The sequence below is a fragment of the Symphalangus syndactylus genome, chromosome 15, assembly GCF_028878055.3.
Source record: "Symphalangus syndactylus isolate Jambi chromosome 15, NHGRI_mSymSyn1-v2.1_pri, whole genome shotgun sequence".
Classification (NCBI taxonomy): Eukaryota; Metazoa; Chordata; class Mammalia; order Primates; family Hylobatidae; genus Symphalangus; species Symphalangus syndactylus.
This window is the reverse complement of record NC_072437.2, coordinates 44,370,353-44,388,058: the sequence shown is the minus strand read 5'-3', so window position 1 is coordinate 44,388,058 and position 17,706 is coordinate 44,370,353. Positions and strand designations below refer to the sequence as shown.

The 17,706-nt window shown below is 37.3% G+C and overlaps 1 protein-coding gene across 23 annotated transcripts in view; it reads right to left on the bottom strand.

Annotated features, from left to right (window-relative positions):
* The window catches only part of MYCBP2 (MYC binding protein 2), a 284,800-nt gene that overhangs the window by 32,878 nt on the left and 234,216 nt on the right, over window positions 1-17,706 (bottom strand). For 20 of the 23 annotated variants that reach the window (XM_055244152.2, XM_055244162.2, XM_063618724.1 and 17 more), the window contains 7 exons: window positions 17,230-17,379; window positions 12,474-12,634; window positions 11,281-11,437; window positions 10,889-11,113; window positions 8,288-8,353; window positions 6,612-6,851; window positions 6,218-6,316 (listed from right to left, as the gene is read on the bottom strand). In XM_055244152.2, coding sequence (XP_055100127.2) covers window positions 6,218-6,316; window positions 6,612-6,851; window positions 8,288-8,353; window positions 10,889-11,113; window positions 11,281-11,437; window positions 12,474-12,634; window positions 17,230-17,379 — 1,098 coding nt within the window. The remainder of the gene's footprint in view (window positions 1-6,217; window positions 6,317-6,611; window positions 6,852-8,287; window positions 8,354-10,888; window positions 11,114-11,280; window positions 11,438-12,473; window positions 12,635-17,229; window positions 17,380-17,706) is intronic. The other 3 variants (XM_055244155.2, XM_063618725.1, XM_063618727.1) reach the window with 1 other exon arrangement.

The window sequence follows — 17,706 nt, the reverse complement described above, 5'->3', positions numbered from 1 at the left end:
TCACGAAAATCCGCTGTTCTGCAGCCACCGGTGCTGACACCCAGCCAAACAGGGTCTGGAGTGGACCTCTAGTAAACTCCAACAGACCTGCAGCTGAGGGTCTTGTCTGGTAGAAGGAAAATTAACAAACAGAAAGGACATCCACACCAAAAACCCATCTGTACATCACCATCATCGAAGACAAAAAGTACACAAAACCACAAAGTTGGGGAAAAAACAGACCAAAAAAACTGGAAACTCTAAAAAACAGAGCACCTCTCCTCCTCCAAAGGAACGCAGTTCCTCACCAGCAACAGAACAAAGCTGGATGGAGGATGACTTTGATGAGTTGAGAGAAGAAGGCTTCAGACGATCAAACTACTCTGAGCTACGAGAGGAAATTCAAAACAATAGCAAAGAAGTTAAAAACTTTGAAAAAAAATTAGAAGAATGGATAACTAGAATAACCAATGGAGAGAAGGGCTTAAAGGAGATGATGGAGCTGAAAGCCAAGTTTCGAGAACTACGCGAAGAATGCAGAAGCCTCAGTAGCAGATGCGATCAACTGGAAGAAAGGGTATCGCTGATAGAAGATGAAATGAATGAAATGAAGAGAGAAGGGAAGTTTAGAGAAAAAAGAATAAAAAGAAATGAACAAAGCCTCCAAGAAATTTGGGACTATGTGAAAAGACCAAACCTACGTCTGATTGGTGTACCTGAAAATGATGGGGAGAATGGAACCAAGTTGGAAAACACTCTGCAAGATATTATCCAGGAGAACTTCCCCAATCTAGCAAGGCAGGCCAGCATTCAGATTCAGGAAATACAGAGAACGCCACAAAGATACTCCTCGAGAAGGGCAACTCCAAGACACATAATTGTCAGATTCACCAAAGTTGAAATGAAGGAAAAAATGTTAAGGGCAGCCAGAGAGAAAGGTCGGGTTACCCACAAAGGGAAGCCCATCAGACTAACAGCTGATCTCTCAGCAGAAACTCTACAAGCCAGAAGAGAGTGGGGGCCGATATTCAACATTCTTAAAGAAAAGAATTTTCAACCCAGAATTTCATATCCCACCAAACTAAGCTTCATAAGTGAAGGAGAAATAAAATACTTTACAGACAAGCAAACGCTGAGTGATTTTGTCACCACCAGGCCTGCCCTAAAAGAGCTCCTGAAGGAAGCACTAAACATGGAAAGGAACAACCGGTACCAGCCACTGCAAAAACACGCCAAATTGTAAAGACCATCGAGGCTAGGAAGAAACTATAGCAACTAACGAGCAAAATAACCAACTAACATCATAATGACAGGATCAGATTCACACATAACAATATTCACGTTAAATGTAAATGGGCTAAATGCTCCAATCAAAAGACACAGACTGGCAAACTGGATAAGGAGTCAGGACCCATCAGTGTGCTGTATTCAGGAAACCCATCTCACGTGCAGAGACACACATAGACTCAAAATAAAGGGATGGAGGAAGATCTATCAAGCAACTGGAAAACAAAAAAAGGCAGGGGTTGCAATCCTAGTCTCTGATAAAATAGACTTTAAACCAACAAAGATCAAAAGAGACAAAGAAGGCCATTACATAATGGTAAAGGGATCAATTCAACAAGAAGAGCTAACTATCCTAAATATATATGCACCCAACACAGGAGCACCCAGATTCATAAAGCAAGTCCTCAGTGACCTACAAAGGGACTTAAACTCCCACACAATAATAATGGGAGATTTTAACACCCCACTGTCAGCATTAGACAGATCAACGAGACAGAAAGTTAACAAGGATATCCAGGAATTGAACTCAGCTCTACATAAAGTGGACCTAATAGACATCTACAGAACTCTCCACTCCAAATCAACAGAATATACATTTTTTTCAGCACCACACCACACCTATTCCAAAATTGACCACATAGTTGGAAGTAAAGCTCTTCTCAGCAAATGTAAAAGAACAGAGATTATAACAAACTGTCTCTCAGACCACAGTGCAATCAAACTAGAACTCAGGATTAAGAAACTCACTCAAAACCGCTCAACTACATGGAAACTGAACAACCTGCTCCTGAATGACTATTGGGTACATAATGAAATGAAGGCAGAAATAAAGATGTTCTTTGAAACCAACGAGAACAAAGACACAACATACCAGAATCTCTGGGACACGTTCAAAGCAGTGTGTAGAGGGAAATTTATAGCACTAAATGCCCACAAGAGAAAGCAGGAAAGATCCAAAATTGACACCCTAACATCACAATTAAAAGAACTAGAAAAGCAAGAGCAAACACATTCAAAAGCTAGCAGAAGGCTAGAAATAACTAAAATCAGAGCAGAACTGAAGGAAATAGAGACACAAAAAACCCTTCAAAAAATTAATGAATCCAGGAGCTGGTTTTTTGAAAAGATCAACAAAATTGATGGACCGCTAGCAAGACTAATAAAGAAGAAAAGAGAGAAGAATCAAATAGATGCAATAAAAAACGAAAAAGGGGATATCACCACCGATCCCACAGAAATACAATCTACCATCAGAGAATACTACAAACACCTCTATGCAAATAAACTAGAAAATCTAGAAGAAATGGATAAATTCCTCGACAAATACACCCTCCCAAGACTAAACCAGGAAGAAGTTGAATCTCTGAATAGACCAATAACAGATCCTGAAATTGTGGCAATAATCAATAGCTTACCAACCAAAAAGAGTCCAGGACCTGATGGATTCACAGCTGAATTCTACCAGAGGTACAAGGAGGAACTGGTACCATTCCTTCTGAAACTATTCCAATCGATAGAAAAAGAGGGAATCCTCCCTAACACATTTTACGATGCCAGCATCGTCCTGATACCAAAACCTGGCAGAGACATAACCAAAAAAGAGAATTTCAGACCAATATCCTTGATGAACATTGATGCAAAAATCCTCAATAAAATACTGGCAAACCGAATCCAGCAGCACATCAAAAAGCTTACCCACCATGATCAAGTGGGCTTCATCCCTGGGATGCAAGGCTGGTTCAACATATGCAAATCAATAAATGTAATCCAGCATATAAACAGAACCAAAGACAAAAACCACATGATTATCTCAATAGATGCAGAAAAGGCCTTTGACAAAATTCAACAACCCTTCATGCTAAAAACTCTCAATAAATTAGGTATTGATGGGACGTATCTCAAAATAATAAGAGCTATCTACAACAAACCCACAGCCAATATCATACTGAATGGGCAAAAACTGGAAGCATTCCCTCTGAAAACTGGCACAAGACAGGGATGCCCTCTCTCACCTCTCCTATTCAACATAGTGCTGGAAGTTCTGGCCAGAGCAATCAGGCAGGAGAAGGAAATAAAGGGTATTCAATTAGGAAAAGAGGAAGTCAAATTGTCCCTGTTTGCAGATGACATGATTATATATCTAGAAAACCCCATTGTCTCAGCCCAAAATCTCCTTAAGCTGATTAGCAACTTCAGCAAAGTCTCAGGATACAAAATTAATGTACAAAAATCACAAGCATTCTTGTACACCAATAACAGACAAACAGAGAGCCAAATCATGAGTGAACTCCCATTCACAATTGCTTCAAAGAGAATAAAATACCTAGGAATCCAACTTACAAGGGATGTGAAGGACCTCTTCAAGGAGAACTACAAACCACTGCTCAATGAAATAAAAGAGGATACAAACAAATGGAAGAACATTCCATGCTCATGGGTTGGAAGAATCAATATCGTGAAAATGGCCATACTGCCCAAGGTAATTTATAGATTCAATGCCATCCCCATCAAGCTACCAATGACTTTCTTCACAGAATTGGAAAAAACTACTTTAAAGTTCATATGGAACCAAAAAAGAGCCCGCATCGCCAAGTCAATCCTAAGCCAAAAGAACAAAGCTGGAGGCATCATGCTACCTGACTTTAAACTATACTACAAGGCTACAGTAACCAAAACAGCATGGTACTGGTACCACCACAGAGACATAGATCAATGGAACAGAACAGAGCCCTCAGAAATGATGCCGCATAGCTACAACTATCTGATCTTTGACAAACCTGACAAAAACAAGAAATGGGGAAAGGATTCCCTATTTAATAAATGGTGCTGGGAAAACTGGCTAGCCATATGTAGAAAGCTGCAACTGGATCCCTTCCTTACACCTTATACAAAAATTAATTCAAGATGGATTAAAGACTTATATGTTAGACCTAAAACAATTAAAATCCTACAAGAAAACCTAGGCAATACCATTCAGGACATAGGCGTTGGCAAGGACTTCATGTCTAAAACACCAAAAGCAATGGCAACAAAAGCCAAAATCGACAAATGGGATCTCATTAAACTAAAGAGCTTCTGCACAGCAAAAGAAACTATCATCAGAGTGAACAGGCAACCTACACAATGGGAGAAAATTTTTGCAACCTACTCATCTGACAAAGGGCTAATATCCAGAATCTACAATGAACTCAAACAAATTTACAAGAAAAAAACAAACAACCCCATCAAAAAGTGGGCAGAGGACATGAACAGACACTTCTCAAAAGAAGACATTTATGCAGCCAAAAAACACATGAAGAAATGCTCCTCATCACTGGCCATCAGAGAAATGCAAATCAAAACCACAGTGAGATACCATCTCACACCAGTTAGAATGGCCATCATTAAAAAATCAGGAAACAACAGGTGCTGGAGAGGATGTGGAGAAATAGGAACACTTTTACACTGTTGGTGGGAGTGTAAACTAGTTCAACCATTGTGGAAGTCAGTGTGGCGATTCCTCAGGGATCTAGAACTAGAAATACCATTTGACCCAGCCATCCCATTATTGGGTATATACCCAAAGGACTATAAATCATGCTGCTATAAAGACACATGCACACGTATGTTTATTGCGGCACTATTCACAATAGCAAAGAGTTGGAACCAACCCAAATGTCCAACAACGATAGACTGGATTAAGAAAATGTGGCACATATACACCATGGAATACTATGCAGCCATAAAAAATGATGAGTTCGTGTCCTTTGTAGGGACATGGATGAAACTGGAAAACATCATTCTCAGTAAACTATCGCAAGGACAAAAAACCAAACACCGCATGTTCTCACTCATAGGTGGGAATTGAACAATGAGAACTCATGGACACAGGAAGGGGAACATCACGCTCCGGGGACTGTTGTGGGGTGGGGGAGGGGGGAGGGACAGCATTAGGAGATACATCTAATGCTAAATGACGAGTTAATGGGTGCAGGAAATCAACATGGCACATGGATACATATGTAACAAACCTGCACGTTGTGCACATGTACCCTAAAACCCTAAAGTATAATAAAAAAAAAAAAAAAAAAAAAGAAATCTTATTTTTTTCAGATCTCAAACAAAAATAGGACAATGATTTAGATACTACTGTATTGGGAAACACAGGGTGAGACAAGGGAAATCCTTGAAATTTATCTTTCAAAGGGCTGCCAAGGTGATTATTTGTAGCATTTAAAGACACTAGAATATTGAGACTAGTCAGAGTTGACTTCTCTTTTTGGAAGTGGATGAGGTACAAAAGGCTTAGGTATAGTGTTTTAGTCAGTACCAAAAAAGTAAATCAACTGTATTTTTAGAAGAAATTTCAAGAACAGTAATAAAGAGTAGTTATTCTAATAAAAATTTACCAAACATTTGTGTGATGATACCATGATGGATACAAAGACAAATTAGACATCGACTTGGTCTTTAAGAAGCTATGGTTCAGTAGAAGAGATAAAACATCCATGTAGATAAACATGAGAAAAATGAAGAAGAGACACATATAGATTATCATGAACTCCAGCAGAGAGAAAACTGCTTTTGTTTAGGGAAATCATAAACAAGTTTCATGAAGAGGATAAATCACAAAAATGTTTCATGAAGAGGACAGTACTTTTGAGCTGAACTGTGAAGGACAGCGACGATGGAGGAGGGAGAAGATAATTGATGGGGTATAGCACACAAATGATTACAAACGAACGCAAAAACCCAAGGTATAGAACAAATTTGCTGTTACTTAAAATACTAGCTAGATTATACATGAATAATGAATTTCTTTTAGATAGTTCCCTCATCTTTCTAAGAAAAAATATGAACTGCATAAAACTGTTATTACATATCCATCAAAATATACAGCAATAAATGAATTATTTCACTGAAAAAAAGAATAAAAAAGGGAAATAAATATCTTTAGAATACAAATAAATACATTGTATACTTTTTCTTCTCCTTCAGGTGACGACAATAGTGCTTTTTCCTCTTGTTCTGGTGTAGGTTCAGCATCTCCAGAGATGAGCTTTCCAAATACCTGATGAAGATATGCATGTGAGAAGGAATTAATGACAGGCATTAACACTATATTAGCAAGAGGACTCATTAGCTGATTCCACAGGTTTTATAATACGCTGCTCTTGCTAATATACACCACTATTTTTCTTAATTAAAAATGCAACATGAAACTCAGGTGTTCAGGGCTATGAAAAGAAAAAATGGGCAACATTTGTAGCCAGAAATTTCTGTAAGTTTCACAAAATATTTTGTTACACTCTTAAAATATATTATGTCAATTATCCTGTGCTAGAATATGTCGTAAGGACACTCACTTGAGACGTAATCAGTCTGAATACTCGCAGAGTCTCAGCTTCACAGTTCCTCTGCTGGGCCACACTGGCTGAAATCTGGCCAGCTATCTTTGTGCTTTCACCATCTTTCCAGCCCAGGACTTTGACTTGTCGAACTCTCAGTGTATTTTCTGGGCCTTTTAATTCAATTTTTATGATGTGATTATCCCCTCCTGGAAGTTCACTTGTTACCCAGCCAATGTGCCTGGAATCCAGATCAACCTGGTTGAGTAGAAAACAGGCAGGAACCTGATTCAGCTGGATCACTTTTATCACTGTGCTGGACTTAGCATTGATATCAGCAAGCTCAAATAACAAAGAATCGTACAGAGTAAAGGTTATGAGGTTATTTCACACTGGTTTTCTTATTTCAACCGGGGGAAGATAAGTATTATTATTTATAGTAGCTATTATACAGATGAAGAAACTACGGTTAACACAGGTTAAGGGATTTTCAGTAAATGGTGGAATTGAGAATTAAAATCCAGGCCTGACTACGATATGGCTTCCAAGCAAAATTATGTGAGTGAAATAATTACAAATAATTTATATGACTGTACTTTATCTATATCACCTGTAAGCAGAAACCTCACAAGATCAGAAAAGGGTTCTTTTTTTGTGCATCCTCACATTAAAGTACCATTTAAAGATAAGGGACTTTAAAGTGCAGTTACTTAATATGTTTTACTTTTGAACAAAAATTATATAATATGTAACTTCACACTTGTGATTCCTTATTTCACTAATTTTCATTGAGAATATGACTTTTTTTTTTCAAGGATTAAATGTTAATATACTGTGAAATAGTTCTTGACACTATTCCCTTCATAAAATAAAAACTGTTCTTATGGCATTTAATAACCAAGAAATGACCTGGGGATTTCTATGTGATTTACACAGACATTAAGTTGATATTATTTTAATTAATAATGTCAATTTTCGAAAAGGGGTATTAAGTATAAACAAACACAATCTCATTGAATGGGATTATTTTCCCAAATTCTTTAACAATTTAAACAAAATTTATTATATGTTTAGTCCAAAACCTTAATTGATTCCTTCAATGTGATTTGAAAACAAGCAAGCAAGCAAGCAATTGGCCAACTTTTTGTGAGATAAAATAGCCAGTGAGGAACAGTTCTGACAAAGTTTCACGAATATAAGTAAGGGAGCTTGAGCACAGTCTCAGACACACGCCTAGATAAAACTTAACTTGTTTCTAGAGTTGGTTTAAACTGACTTGCAACCTGGATATAGCTGCAGTGTTGTAAGTGTTGTAACAGACAGATTTTTCAGGCCAGAGGACAATAACCTGTTTTAACTCAAAGTATAGGTGAATTACGGTTTTAAATGTGAATGGGATCTGTGATAAATTTTAAGATACCTGAGTCTTTGTTGGGGAGTAGGGTATGGGAGACTGTAGGTACAATATAATTACTCATGACTGGGGAACATTTAGGACAATAGGTGAGATGTTTAGCACAGGGATGGTGGTTACTATTCCTATGTATGGACCACTTGTCAATTTAGTGTTCTGTAAATAGATAATTCCCTATAATACTTTGGTTGTATGCCAAAGGTAGAATTCAATAGTGAAGGCTGAGAAGAAGAAATTTCTCTCTAGGTAGCAAAACATTTAATGACAAAATTTCAATTACCTGCTTTATTCTGCACAAATCTTCTACTGCTTTGCCAGTTAAGAAGGTCATTGAGGTAACTTTATTCTGAAATAGACAATTCACAATAGTTAATATGCTATATTCCTGCTTCAGGACTTACAATGGTTTCTCATGACCTACCAATACCACGTCAATTCTTCTGCCTGTCTCTTATGGTCCTTCCTGATTGACCCCACCCCATCCCTCCAACTAACCACGGTTCCTACAACTTTAGTCTTATTCTCACAAACTCCATCTTAAATTGCACATTTCAGCCTCTCTCCATGTGCCCTCTCACAGCTTGACATTCCCTCTCCCTATTCAAAGTCTAAATATTCAGATTCCATCCTCATGAAGCCTTTCAACAAATCTGCTTGTCACTTATGTCAGACTATTGTTGCTATATTTTCATTACTTTTGGAAGTATAAAGAGGGAAGGTAACTGAACTAACAAATACTTATGAGTGTCACAATGTACCCAGACTTCCTTACAGATTTGAAGTAGGATATACAAGAGGAGGTTCTATCCCCCAAGATACTTGCCAAACTAGGGAAGGCAACATTAATACACAAAATAAATGTCAAACAGTACAAGTTCAATACATGTTCTCAAGGCTGAATAAGTTTTATGCAAAGCACATCAAGAAATAGATTAACATTAATTCCTTGGAGAGCTGCATAATATGAGTGCTGTAGGCTGATACAACTCAAATCAACAAATGCTGTGTACAAGGCTCTGTGGTAGGCAGGTTGAGGAACACGGAGGTACATAACTCAAGGAAAACATACATACAGGTTGAGTATCCTTTATTAGGAATATTTGGGACTAGAAGTGTTTTGGATTAGGGATTTTTTAGGATTTTGAAATACTCTATTTGCATTATACTTACTGGCTGGGCATCCCAAATCTGAATATCTAAAACCAGAAATGCTCCAATATGCATTTCCTTTAAGTGTCACATCTATGTTCAAAAAGTTTCAGATTCTGTAGTGTTTTGGATTTTCAGATTTGGAATGCTCAACCTATAACATACAGGAAGCTTATTAAAAGGAAAGTAGATGTCAGCTTACATGTTGGGAATTTTGAAAATGAATAATGTTATGATTATTTCCTCTTAGAAAAGACAGAAATGTTAAATTGATTGCAATCATTGTTCTGAGGGAGAGTATGTCCTTGCTTAAAATGTACCATGAGCCAAAGATAGCTTTGCACTGAACAGTGAGTTCTAGCCACAAAAATGTTTTGCTTTGTTACACTTGACTTTCCAGTAAGATAAAGTAGTTACACCAGTGGAAATTCTTGGGTCTGAGGAAGAAATAGCTCATATTATATTAGCTAAGCCTCTTTTACTTACTCAATATCAGGGAGGAATAGAACCTGCACTGATGTACAGGAGTTGGGGGTTGCTCTGATTGCAGACTGGCCTGCATCCAGGTTATCTGAGACCCAATCCTACCACTGTGGCTCTTCCTGAGAAAGGAAATATGCAAATGGCACAGGAGGAGCCAGGCAATGGTTCAAGGAGAGCCATTAATACTGTATCTGCCAGCAAGCCACATCCATTCTGAGGAAAAAAATTCTAAATGAGGTAGAAGAAAGGCAGTCTGGCAGTTAGTGCTATTTCCTTCTTGGTTGTTAATACTCAAGCAAATAGGACTCTTTTTTCTTGTTTAGTGCCTTTTATAAAAGAATATTTAATTCAGGTGAAACACATGGATGAACTAGGCTAAAGAGAATATAAATTACGATTATTTCGGACAGTTGGAAACTTATTTTTTATTTCATGAGGACTGTGGCAAAGACGTAGACACTTGAAAGACAGGCTGGGTGCAGTGGCTCATGTCTGTAATCCTAGCACTTTGGGAGGCCGAGGTGGGCAGATCACTTGAAGCCAGGGGTTTGAGACCAGCCTGGACAACATGGTGAAACCTTGTCTCTACTAAAAATACAAAAATTAGCCAATTAGCCAAGCATGGTGGCGTGTGCCTGTAATCCCAGCTACTCAGGAGGCTGAAGCAGGAGAATCACTTGAACTTGGAGGCGAAGGTTGCAGTGAGCCAAGATTGTGCCACTGCACTCCAGCCTGGGTGACAGAGGGAGACTCCATCTCAAAAACAAACAAACAAAAAACCTAATTACACTATAGGTCAAAGATTATTATCAAGTGCCACCAGAGTAATACAAAAAAGAACCAGCAGAGGGAAAGAGTAATTTTTTAGAGGAGTTACTTAGAATTTCTCTGCTGAGTTTGAGAGACCCTGGGAGAACTGATCAGCAGAGTTTAAGGGGAGGACTTCAGGTCACGGGAAAATCTTAACCAAGGGCATGGCAGCAGAAAATCGTAGAGCAGACTTTCATTTTGCTTAGCTGTAGCCATGGTATATTTGCAATCAGACCTTTTTTCAGAAATGGAATTCCATAGTGCTCCCAATCATATTAATTTGTTTTTAGACTTGAGATTTATTTGGGGATTATAGCAATGATGTTTGGTTGGTGAAATTCCAGGTGATAAAGCTTGTTGCTAAATTCAGAAATGAGAGTGCATGAATACTAAGGTCTGAAAAGAGCTAAAGAGCCATAAATCAAGTTTGCTTTCTTACCCCAAGATCTCGGGAATTGTCCACGTGAACAGATACATAGCGGGCATTGATTCCTTTTACACAGTTGATGGTGATGTTCTTAGTTTTGTTTTTATCTTCATCTCCTGATTCCCAAAAGGTTTCTGTGGAGCCGTCTGTCAAACTGCCAATCATGGCAGGTCGGCTTGAAGTTTTTATGTCAACAATGCTGGTTAAGTCCTTTAAGCACATTACTATGCATAATTCCTATCAGAAACAAATATAAGTACTTATGATACTTAAAAGCAAATCTTCCATGATGATAAATCATAATGGAAGACAGGATCAAATTGATTATGAATAACATATAGTTTCTCCCTTGATGTATTATTAACTAACAGGACAACCAGGATAATAACTGTGAAATGACTGACCTGACTCATAGCTTCAAAGCCAGACTGTATGCTGATGCTAAAACTCTCTTCACTATCGCCATCATCTGATTTTGACAAAATATTGTTAATGTGATGAAAGACATTGCTCTGATGAAGGAACTGGTGATCAGATTGCTTGAATTTGAGACTCCAGCACCTAAAAAGGCAATATATAAGCAATATAAGAAATAATTATTTTCCGGGAACATCTAAGGAACTCTTAGATGAGTACTCTGTAGCTAATATCTCAAGAAATCTTAATGTTCTAGTAACAGACATTTTAAAAATTCAGGGAAGAAAATCATTCCCATTGTTTTTGTTTTTGAGAAATAAAGGTAACTTCTTTGGAAGAAGGTAAATTCTAAGGAAAGTTGACCCATTTTAAATATAAAAGAATTAGACAGATGAAGATCAAAGCTACAGAAGCAAAAAGGGTAATGAATCTGTTGTGTAAACAAGTGTTACACCAACTGTAACAACCCCTCAAATTTATTACTCTTACAATGCCATACTAATTCATCAGGGTATAATTTATCTTGTATTTCAAAAATCTTGTGAGGAGGACAAAGAGAAATCTCTCTTCCACTGGTCTTATCATTAGGAACATGGGAAGCTCAAGCATTCCATCAATCTATTTCTTGTATACATTAATTAGGAGAATTTATTTATAAGTGTGAGTCCAGTATGTGAATCTAGTAAGAAGGTTCACAGTGTAAAAGCAATGCTAAATTCTCAACACACTTCAAATTGAAATTGGAATCTGTTGAGCATCTGCGATGCTCCTTAAGGTGCTTTTAGGACTGGGTGCATATAACCAGGCTCTGTTTTTCCTAAGATTCTTTTCAAGTCAAACTCTATTTTGGTTTTTGTTTTTGAGATTTCATTTTCCCTCTCTCTTTTTGGGACATTTAAGTGATTTGAGGTAGGAGAGTGGGGAAAGCGAGGGAGACTGCTACGGTGATAATTTAGGGCACTAAGAAGTACATTAGCCACATTTTACAGGAGGGCAAACAAATGTTAACTAAGAGGAAGGACCATTCTAAAAATTATGACTGTAAGGAGAGAGGCACCATCTATATAATGCAGGGATTCTATCTTACTATTTAAAGAGCTTTTTTTGGAGCATTTCATACTTTGAATATTCCATAAACTCTCTTGTCCAATGTACCTAGGATATGTGGATACAAAATTACCTCAGGGCCATTTGCTGTAATGAACTGCCACCGGGGAGAGACATCATAAGGTCTGAGATGGTCTGCAGCAAGCGGTGGAAGGTGTGTGGTAAAGGATGAGCAGCTTCCCCGGCAATCACTATGTCCGAGAGTGGATGTTCACACACTCTTGTATCTTTCTCCTACGGCAGAAATTGAAACAAGTTTATGTTTGTGAGTTGGAAGGAATCTTCTTCACAAAAGACTATTACGTATATTTAAAAAATGGTCATGTAACAGAAATATAAACAACAAAACCAAATTGTACCCAGAACGATATAGTAATTTTAACTACTTATGTTTGTATTATTTTAGGGAAAAAAGCTGTAAGTTTAGTCACAAGTAAAATCAGCATGCAAATGAATAAATGTATCAATTCTAGGGTACTCACAAATCTACCTGTAGGGTGAATCCACATGTGTATGCATGTGTATGTGTAGTGTGTGTGCATATACATGTATGTGTATGGATATATACACATACATATATGTAGGTATGCTTTGTGTGTATGTTTATGTATAAAAAATAACATATGTTTAGAAGTTGGGGTGGTCACTAACTCATATAGCATTTTTATGTGAATTAGAAAAAAAAGTTCCTTTCTAGGCAAATGGACCACAGCTAGGAAACAGAAGTAGGGGTTGAATTTCATTTCTCATTCCAACCGTCAGATGGCTCCATTAATAATATTAACTATGGGATAACTTTTTATTATTTTGAGTAGGTAACATACATCATAATAAAATATTCAAGAGGTATAAAAAAAATCATAAAAAGTCTCCCTGTCTCTATAGCCCAGCCACCTAGGTGCCCTCCCACTGGCAATTTCTATTACCAGTTTCTTGGACTGTCTATAAATATTGTTCATTTACACAAATGGCAGCACTGTAAACAAACTGATCTGTACTGTTTTAACAATAATTTATCTTTGAGATTATTACTTATTAGATATGTATGTAACATATATTATCCCACTGCATAGTATTCTGATGAATAAAAATACCACAGTTTATTTCATCAGTCTACTTCAGAACAGCCATTTAGGTTGTCTTCAATCTTTTGTTTTTATATAACACTCTGCAATGAATCAACTTGTATATTTGTCTTTTCACACATGCATATATGATAAGGAGAACTTCATAAAAGTGGAATTACTGGGCCGGGCGCGGTGGCTCACGCTTGTAATCCCAGCACTTTGGGAGGCTGAGGTGGGCGGATCACGAGGTCAGGGGATCGAGACCACGGTGAAACCCCGTCTCTACTAAAAATACAAAAAAAAATTAGCCGGGCATGGTGGCGGGCGCCTGTACTCCCAGCTACTCGGAGAGGCTGAGGCAGGAGAATGGCGTGAACCCGGGAGGCGGAGCTTGCAGTGAGCCGAGATTGCGCCACTGCACTCCAGCCTGGGCGACAGAGCAAGACTCCGTCTCAAAAAAAAAAAAAAAAAAAAAAAAAGTGGAATTACTGAATGATTTTTAATGTGAATTTTGATAGATCTTACCAAACCATTCTCTAAGAAGCTGCTACTCCACAGCAAAGAATGTTTGTTCTTCCATCTTGCTACCAATGTAAGCCCATCAAACTTTTTAAACTATGTCACTAAGTAAAAGATGGTTGCTTTTTGCCCCCTTCTTTGTGCATCTATTGATTACTGATATAGAAGTTCTGGTTTATATTATCTTCTTCTACTGATATAGAAGTTCTGGTTTATATTATCTTCTAAAGAATGTAGTTTTGTTCTTACAGGGAGATAGCAGGCCATCTAGATTCCATCAAGTCTTGGCATTCAACTTTGTTAGACTGGGGTTATTTCAGTTTTGCCCTTGATTTTAGGCACTGCCCTTACTCCTAAGGCATGATCTGTATTCCTTGAGTATGGTCTTTCCGGGGTTTCAAGTGCATACCAGGAGTATTCATCACACTCACCCCACCTCTGGTTGGACTAAAACTTCAGAACCCAGCTCTGAAGCTACGAATCTGTTCAGTTCTCAGCTTACAATTCATTTCCACTGCTAGGTCTTCCAGAGAAACTGCATGCCCAGTCTAAGAGTGGCCAGGACCCCAGGGATATTTTTATGCAAAAATTTTAGACTCCCTTTCTGCAGCTCTGTACCACTGGTGCCCTGCTTCCCACATCCCAAAGTTACAGTCCTAAACTTTGATCACTGCCAACACAACTGATGTACTCTGCTTGGGCTCTTTTACCAGTCGTGGGGCTTACTTCATGCCCTTTTCTTCTCTCAAGGATTACAGCCCTGTACTTGTCACTGCTCAGAGCCTATGAACAATTGTTTTAAATATTTTGCCCAGCTTTTTGTTATTTACTATAAGAACTAATCCTGACACTGGCTGTTTCATCATAACTATAACTAGAACTCTGCCAAACAACAAGTTTTGAGAGGTACTATTATTGCCATTCCATTTAAAATATTTTCTGTTATAATTCTTCTTTGATGCAACTCATTTGGAAGCATTATTTAATTTCCCTATAAATATTTTTCTTGTTATTGTTTTGTTATCTAATTCTTATATACTAGCAATAAAGACTGAGGACATGGTAGGAAGAAAACCAATTATTTCAAGTTTGTTGAAACTTGCTTTATGTGTCCAGTAAACAGTCAATTTCCATAGATATTTGCGTGTATCTGAAAAGAATGTAAACAACTACATGCAATGTTTTGTATATTCTATCAAGACTGTCAATCATTCAAATCTGTGTATTTTCTGATTCTTTTTCTCTGCCTGACCTATCCAGTACTAAAAGAGTGTTATGGTACGATACACAAAATAGCCACAAATTCTCTGTCGCTCTTCCCATCAACAGGTGGAGTTTATTTCTCAGTCTTTGAATTTGACCGGCCTTGTGAATTATACTAGCTAATGGAAGGTGGCAGAAGCATGGTGTATGAGTTTAGTCTTGGCCATTTTGGCTTTACAGCTTCTGTGCTCTCTTTCTTGAATGCTTCTGGCATCTGAACAAACCTAGGCCAGCATCCTGGAGGATAAAAGACCTCAGGGGGTACCATTTGAAGCACACTATGTAACCAAAATAGGAAAGAGCCATTCCTCTCAGTGGAGCCTTGATGCAATTGCCAACCCACAGACTGTGAGCAAATAAACAACTGTTTTAGTCCAGTGAGTTCTGGGGTAGTTATGTAGGAACAGATAGCTGTTACAAGTACATGACAATCTCACATTGTAACTGCAGACTGTCCTATTTTTCCTTGCAGTCTGTCAATTGTTACTTTTTTTAAGGTTACAGTATTAGGTAGATACATATCCAGGATTGATCTTTTATCATTTTGTACATCACCATGACATATCATTACTTTTTACATAGTCAATGTTTTTTAAGATATGCCCTCATATTTACACTCTCTTTTCTCTTCATTGACACTCCATGGCCATTTCTCTCAGTTTTTATTCTGGAAATATCTTTGGTCTTATTCTTCAAAGACCCTTCAACTGGGTTAACAAGTATTTTCTTTTAGCACATTGAAAAAAGCCAACTGACAGCCTTTTAAACAAACTCAGTATTTTAACTTGTAATGGTGCCACCGAAAATTAAGCAATTATTCTCACTGTCCCTGTTTTGAAAGCTAGTATTTTTTCCTGTGGCTGCTTAAAAGATCTTTCTTTGTTTTTGGTGTTCAGGCGATTCACTATAATTTGTCCACCATGATTTGTATTTATTCTGCTTGGGGTTTACTGGGCTTCTTGACTCAATGGGTTATCATCTGTAATCAATTCTGGGAAATCCTCAAGTATTAACTCTTAAATACTGTCTCTCTTCCATTCTGTCTTCTTCTGAAACTCCAAGTAGGTAAGTTATACATCATTTGCCCTTCATTACTCTTAGCAACTTGCATTTTTTATTTACTTTTTCTGTGTTGAAGTCTAGATAATTTCTACAGGTCTCTTATATTTAACCAGTTTGTTCACTGACATGCTATAAAATGTCAAACTGATTTAAAAAAAATCAATTATACTTAGATTAATTTTTACGTATTTTCTTTAGTTCTTTATCAAATCCGTCATTCTCTTATATTTAACCAATTTTTTCACTGACATGCTATAAAATCTCAAAACTAAAATATCAATTATACTTAGATTAGTATTTACATTTTCTTTAGTTCTTTATCAAATTCATCACTTTATATTTCTTCTTACAATTTCTTCTCATATTTTAAAGTTTCTCTTTTATTTCTTTAAGCATATTAACACATTATTCTACATTTACACAGATAATTACAACCATTGTTGAGGGTCTATTTCTGCTGCCTACTGTTTTTGCTAGTTCTTGCTCATGGTGTCTTGTTTCCTTTGGAGTTTTAAGAATTAGACTATGATAATGTTGCTTGATACCCTTGGAAATTATGTTAAAATGCCATTCACATAATTTCAGAGTGACTGGGAATAAGATAAATGCTACCTAGATTACTCTTTCATTTTAGAGACATGGAAACCGAGGCCTACAAGTCATACAACTACAATAGGGTAGGAATGAGGCTGAACTCAGGCTCCTAGTGCCCTAGTTCAATGCTCTGTCCATTATACAGGCTGCCTTCTATAAAATCCAGGTCTCATTATTAATACTTTGCCCATAGCACTAAAATATTCTTTTTGCTTTCAAGTTAGATCTGCGAATGATTTCACGCAAATTATTGGACTATTTGAAGGTATACTACCAGTTTCTATAAAAATATGCACAATCAAAACAAATAAAAATCTCATTTACTTGTTCTGAATTTTCTTTGTTTGTTTTATTTTCTTCATCCTCTTCTTCCTCTGGTTCCACTGGTGCAGGAGTCAGTGATGCCACAAAATGCCACAGAATATCATGGAGAGAAGTGGTTTGGATGACATTACACAGAAGCCAGTTGAAAGCCTGAAGAAATGACAGTTAAATGAGTTCAAAAATAAAATATATGAGTTTAAAAAGTACTCAGAAATAAAGTACCTCCATGGATTAAGGCTTCAAAGAAAGATACTGGAAAATCTTTTTTAATTAAAAAAAAAATACCTCATAGTTTTACTATTTGTTTTTCTTTTTAAGAGACAGTGTCTCGCTCTGTCACCCAGGTTGGAGTACAGTGGTGTGATCATGGCTCACTGCAGCCTCAAGCACCCAGGCACAAATGATCCTCCCACCTCAGCCTCCCAAGTAGCTGGGACTACAGGTGCGTACCACCACACCCAGCTGATTTTAAAACAT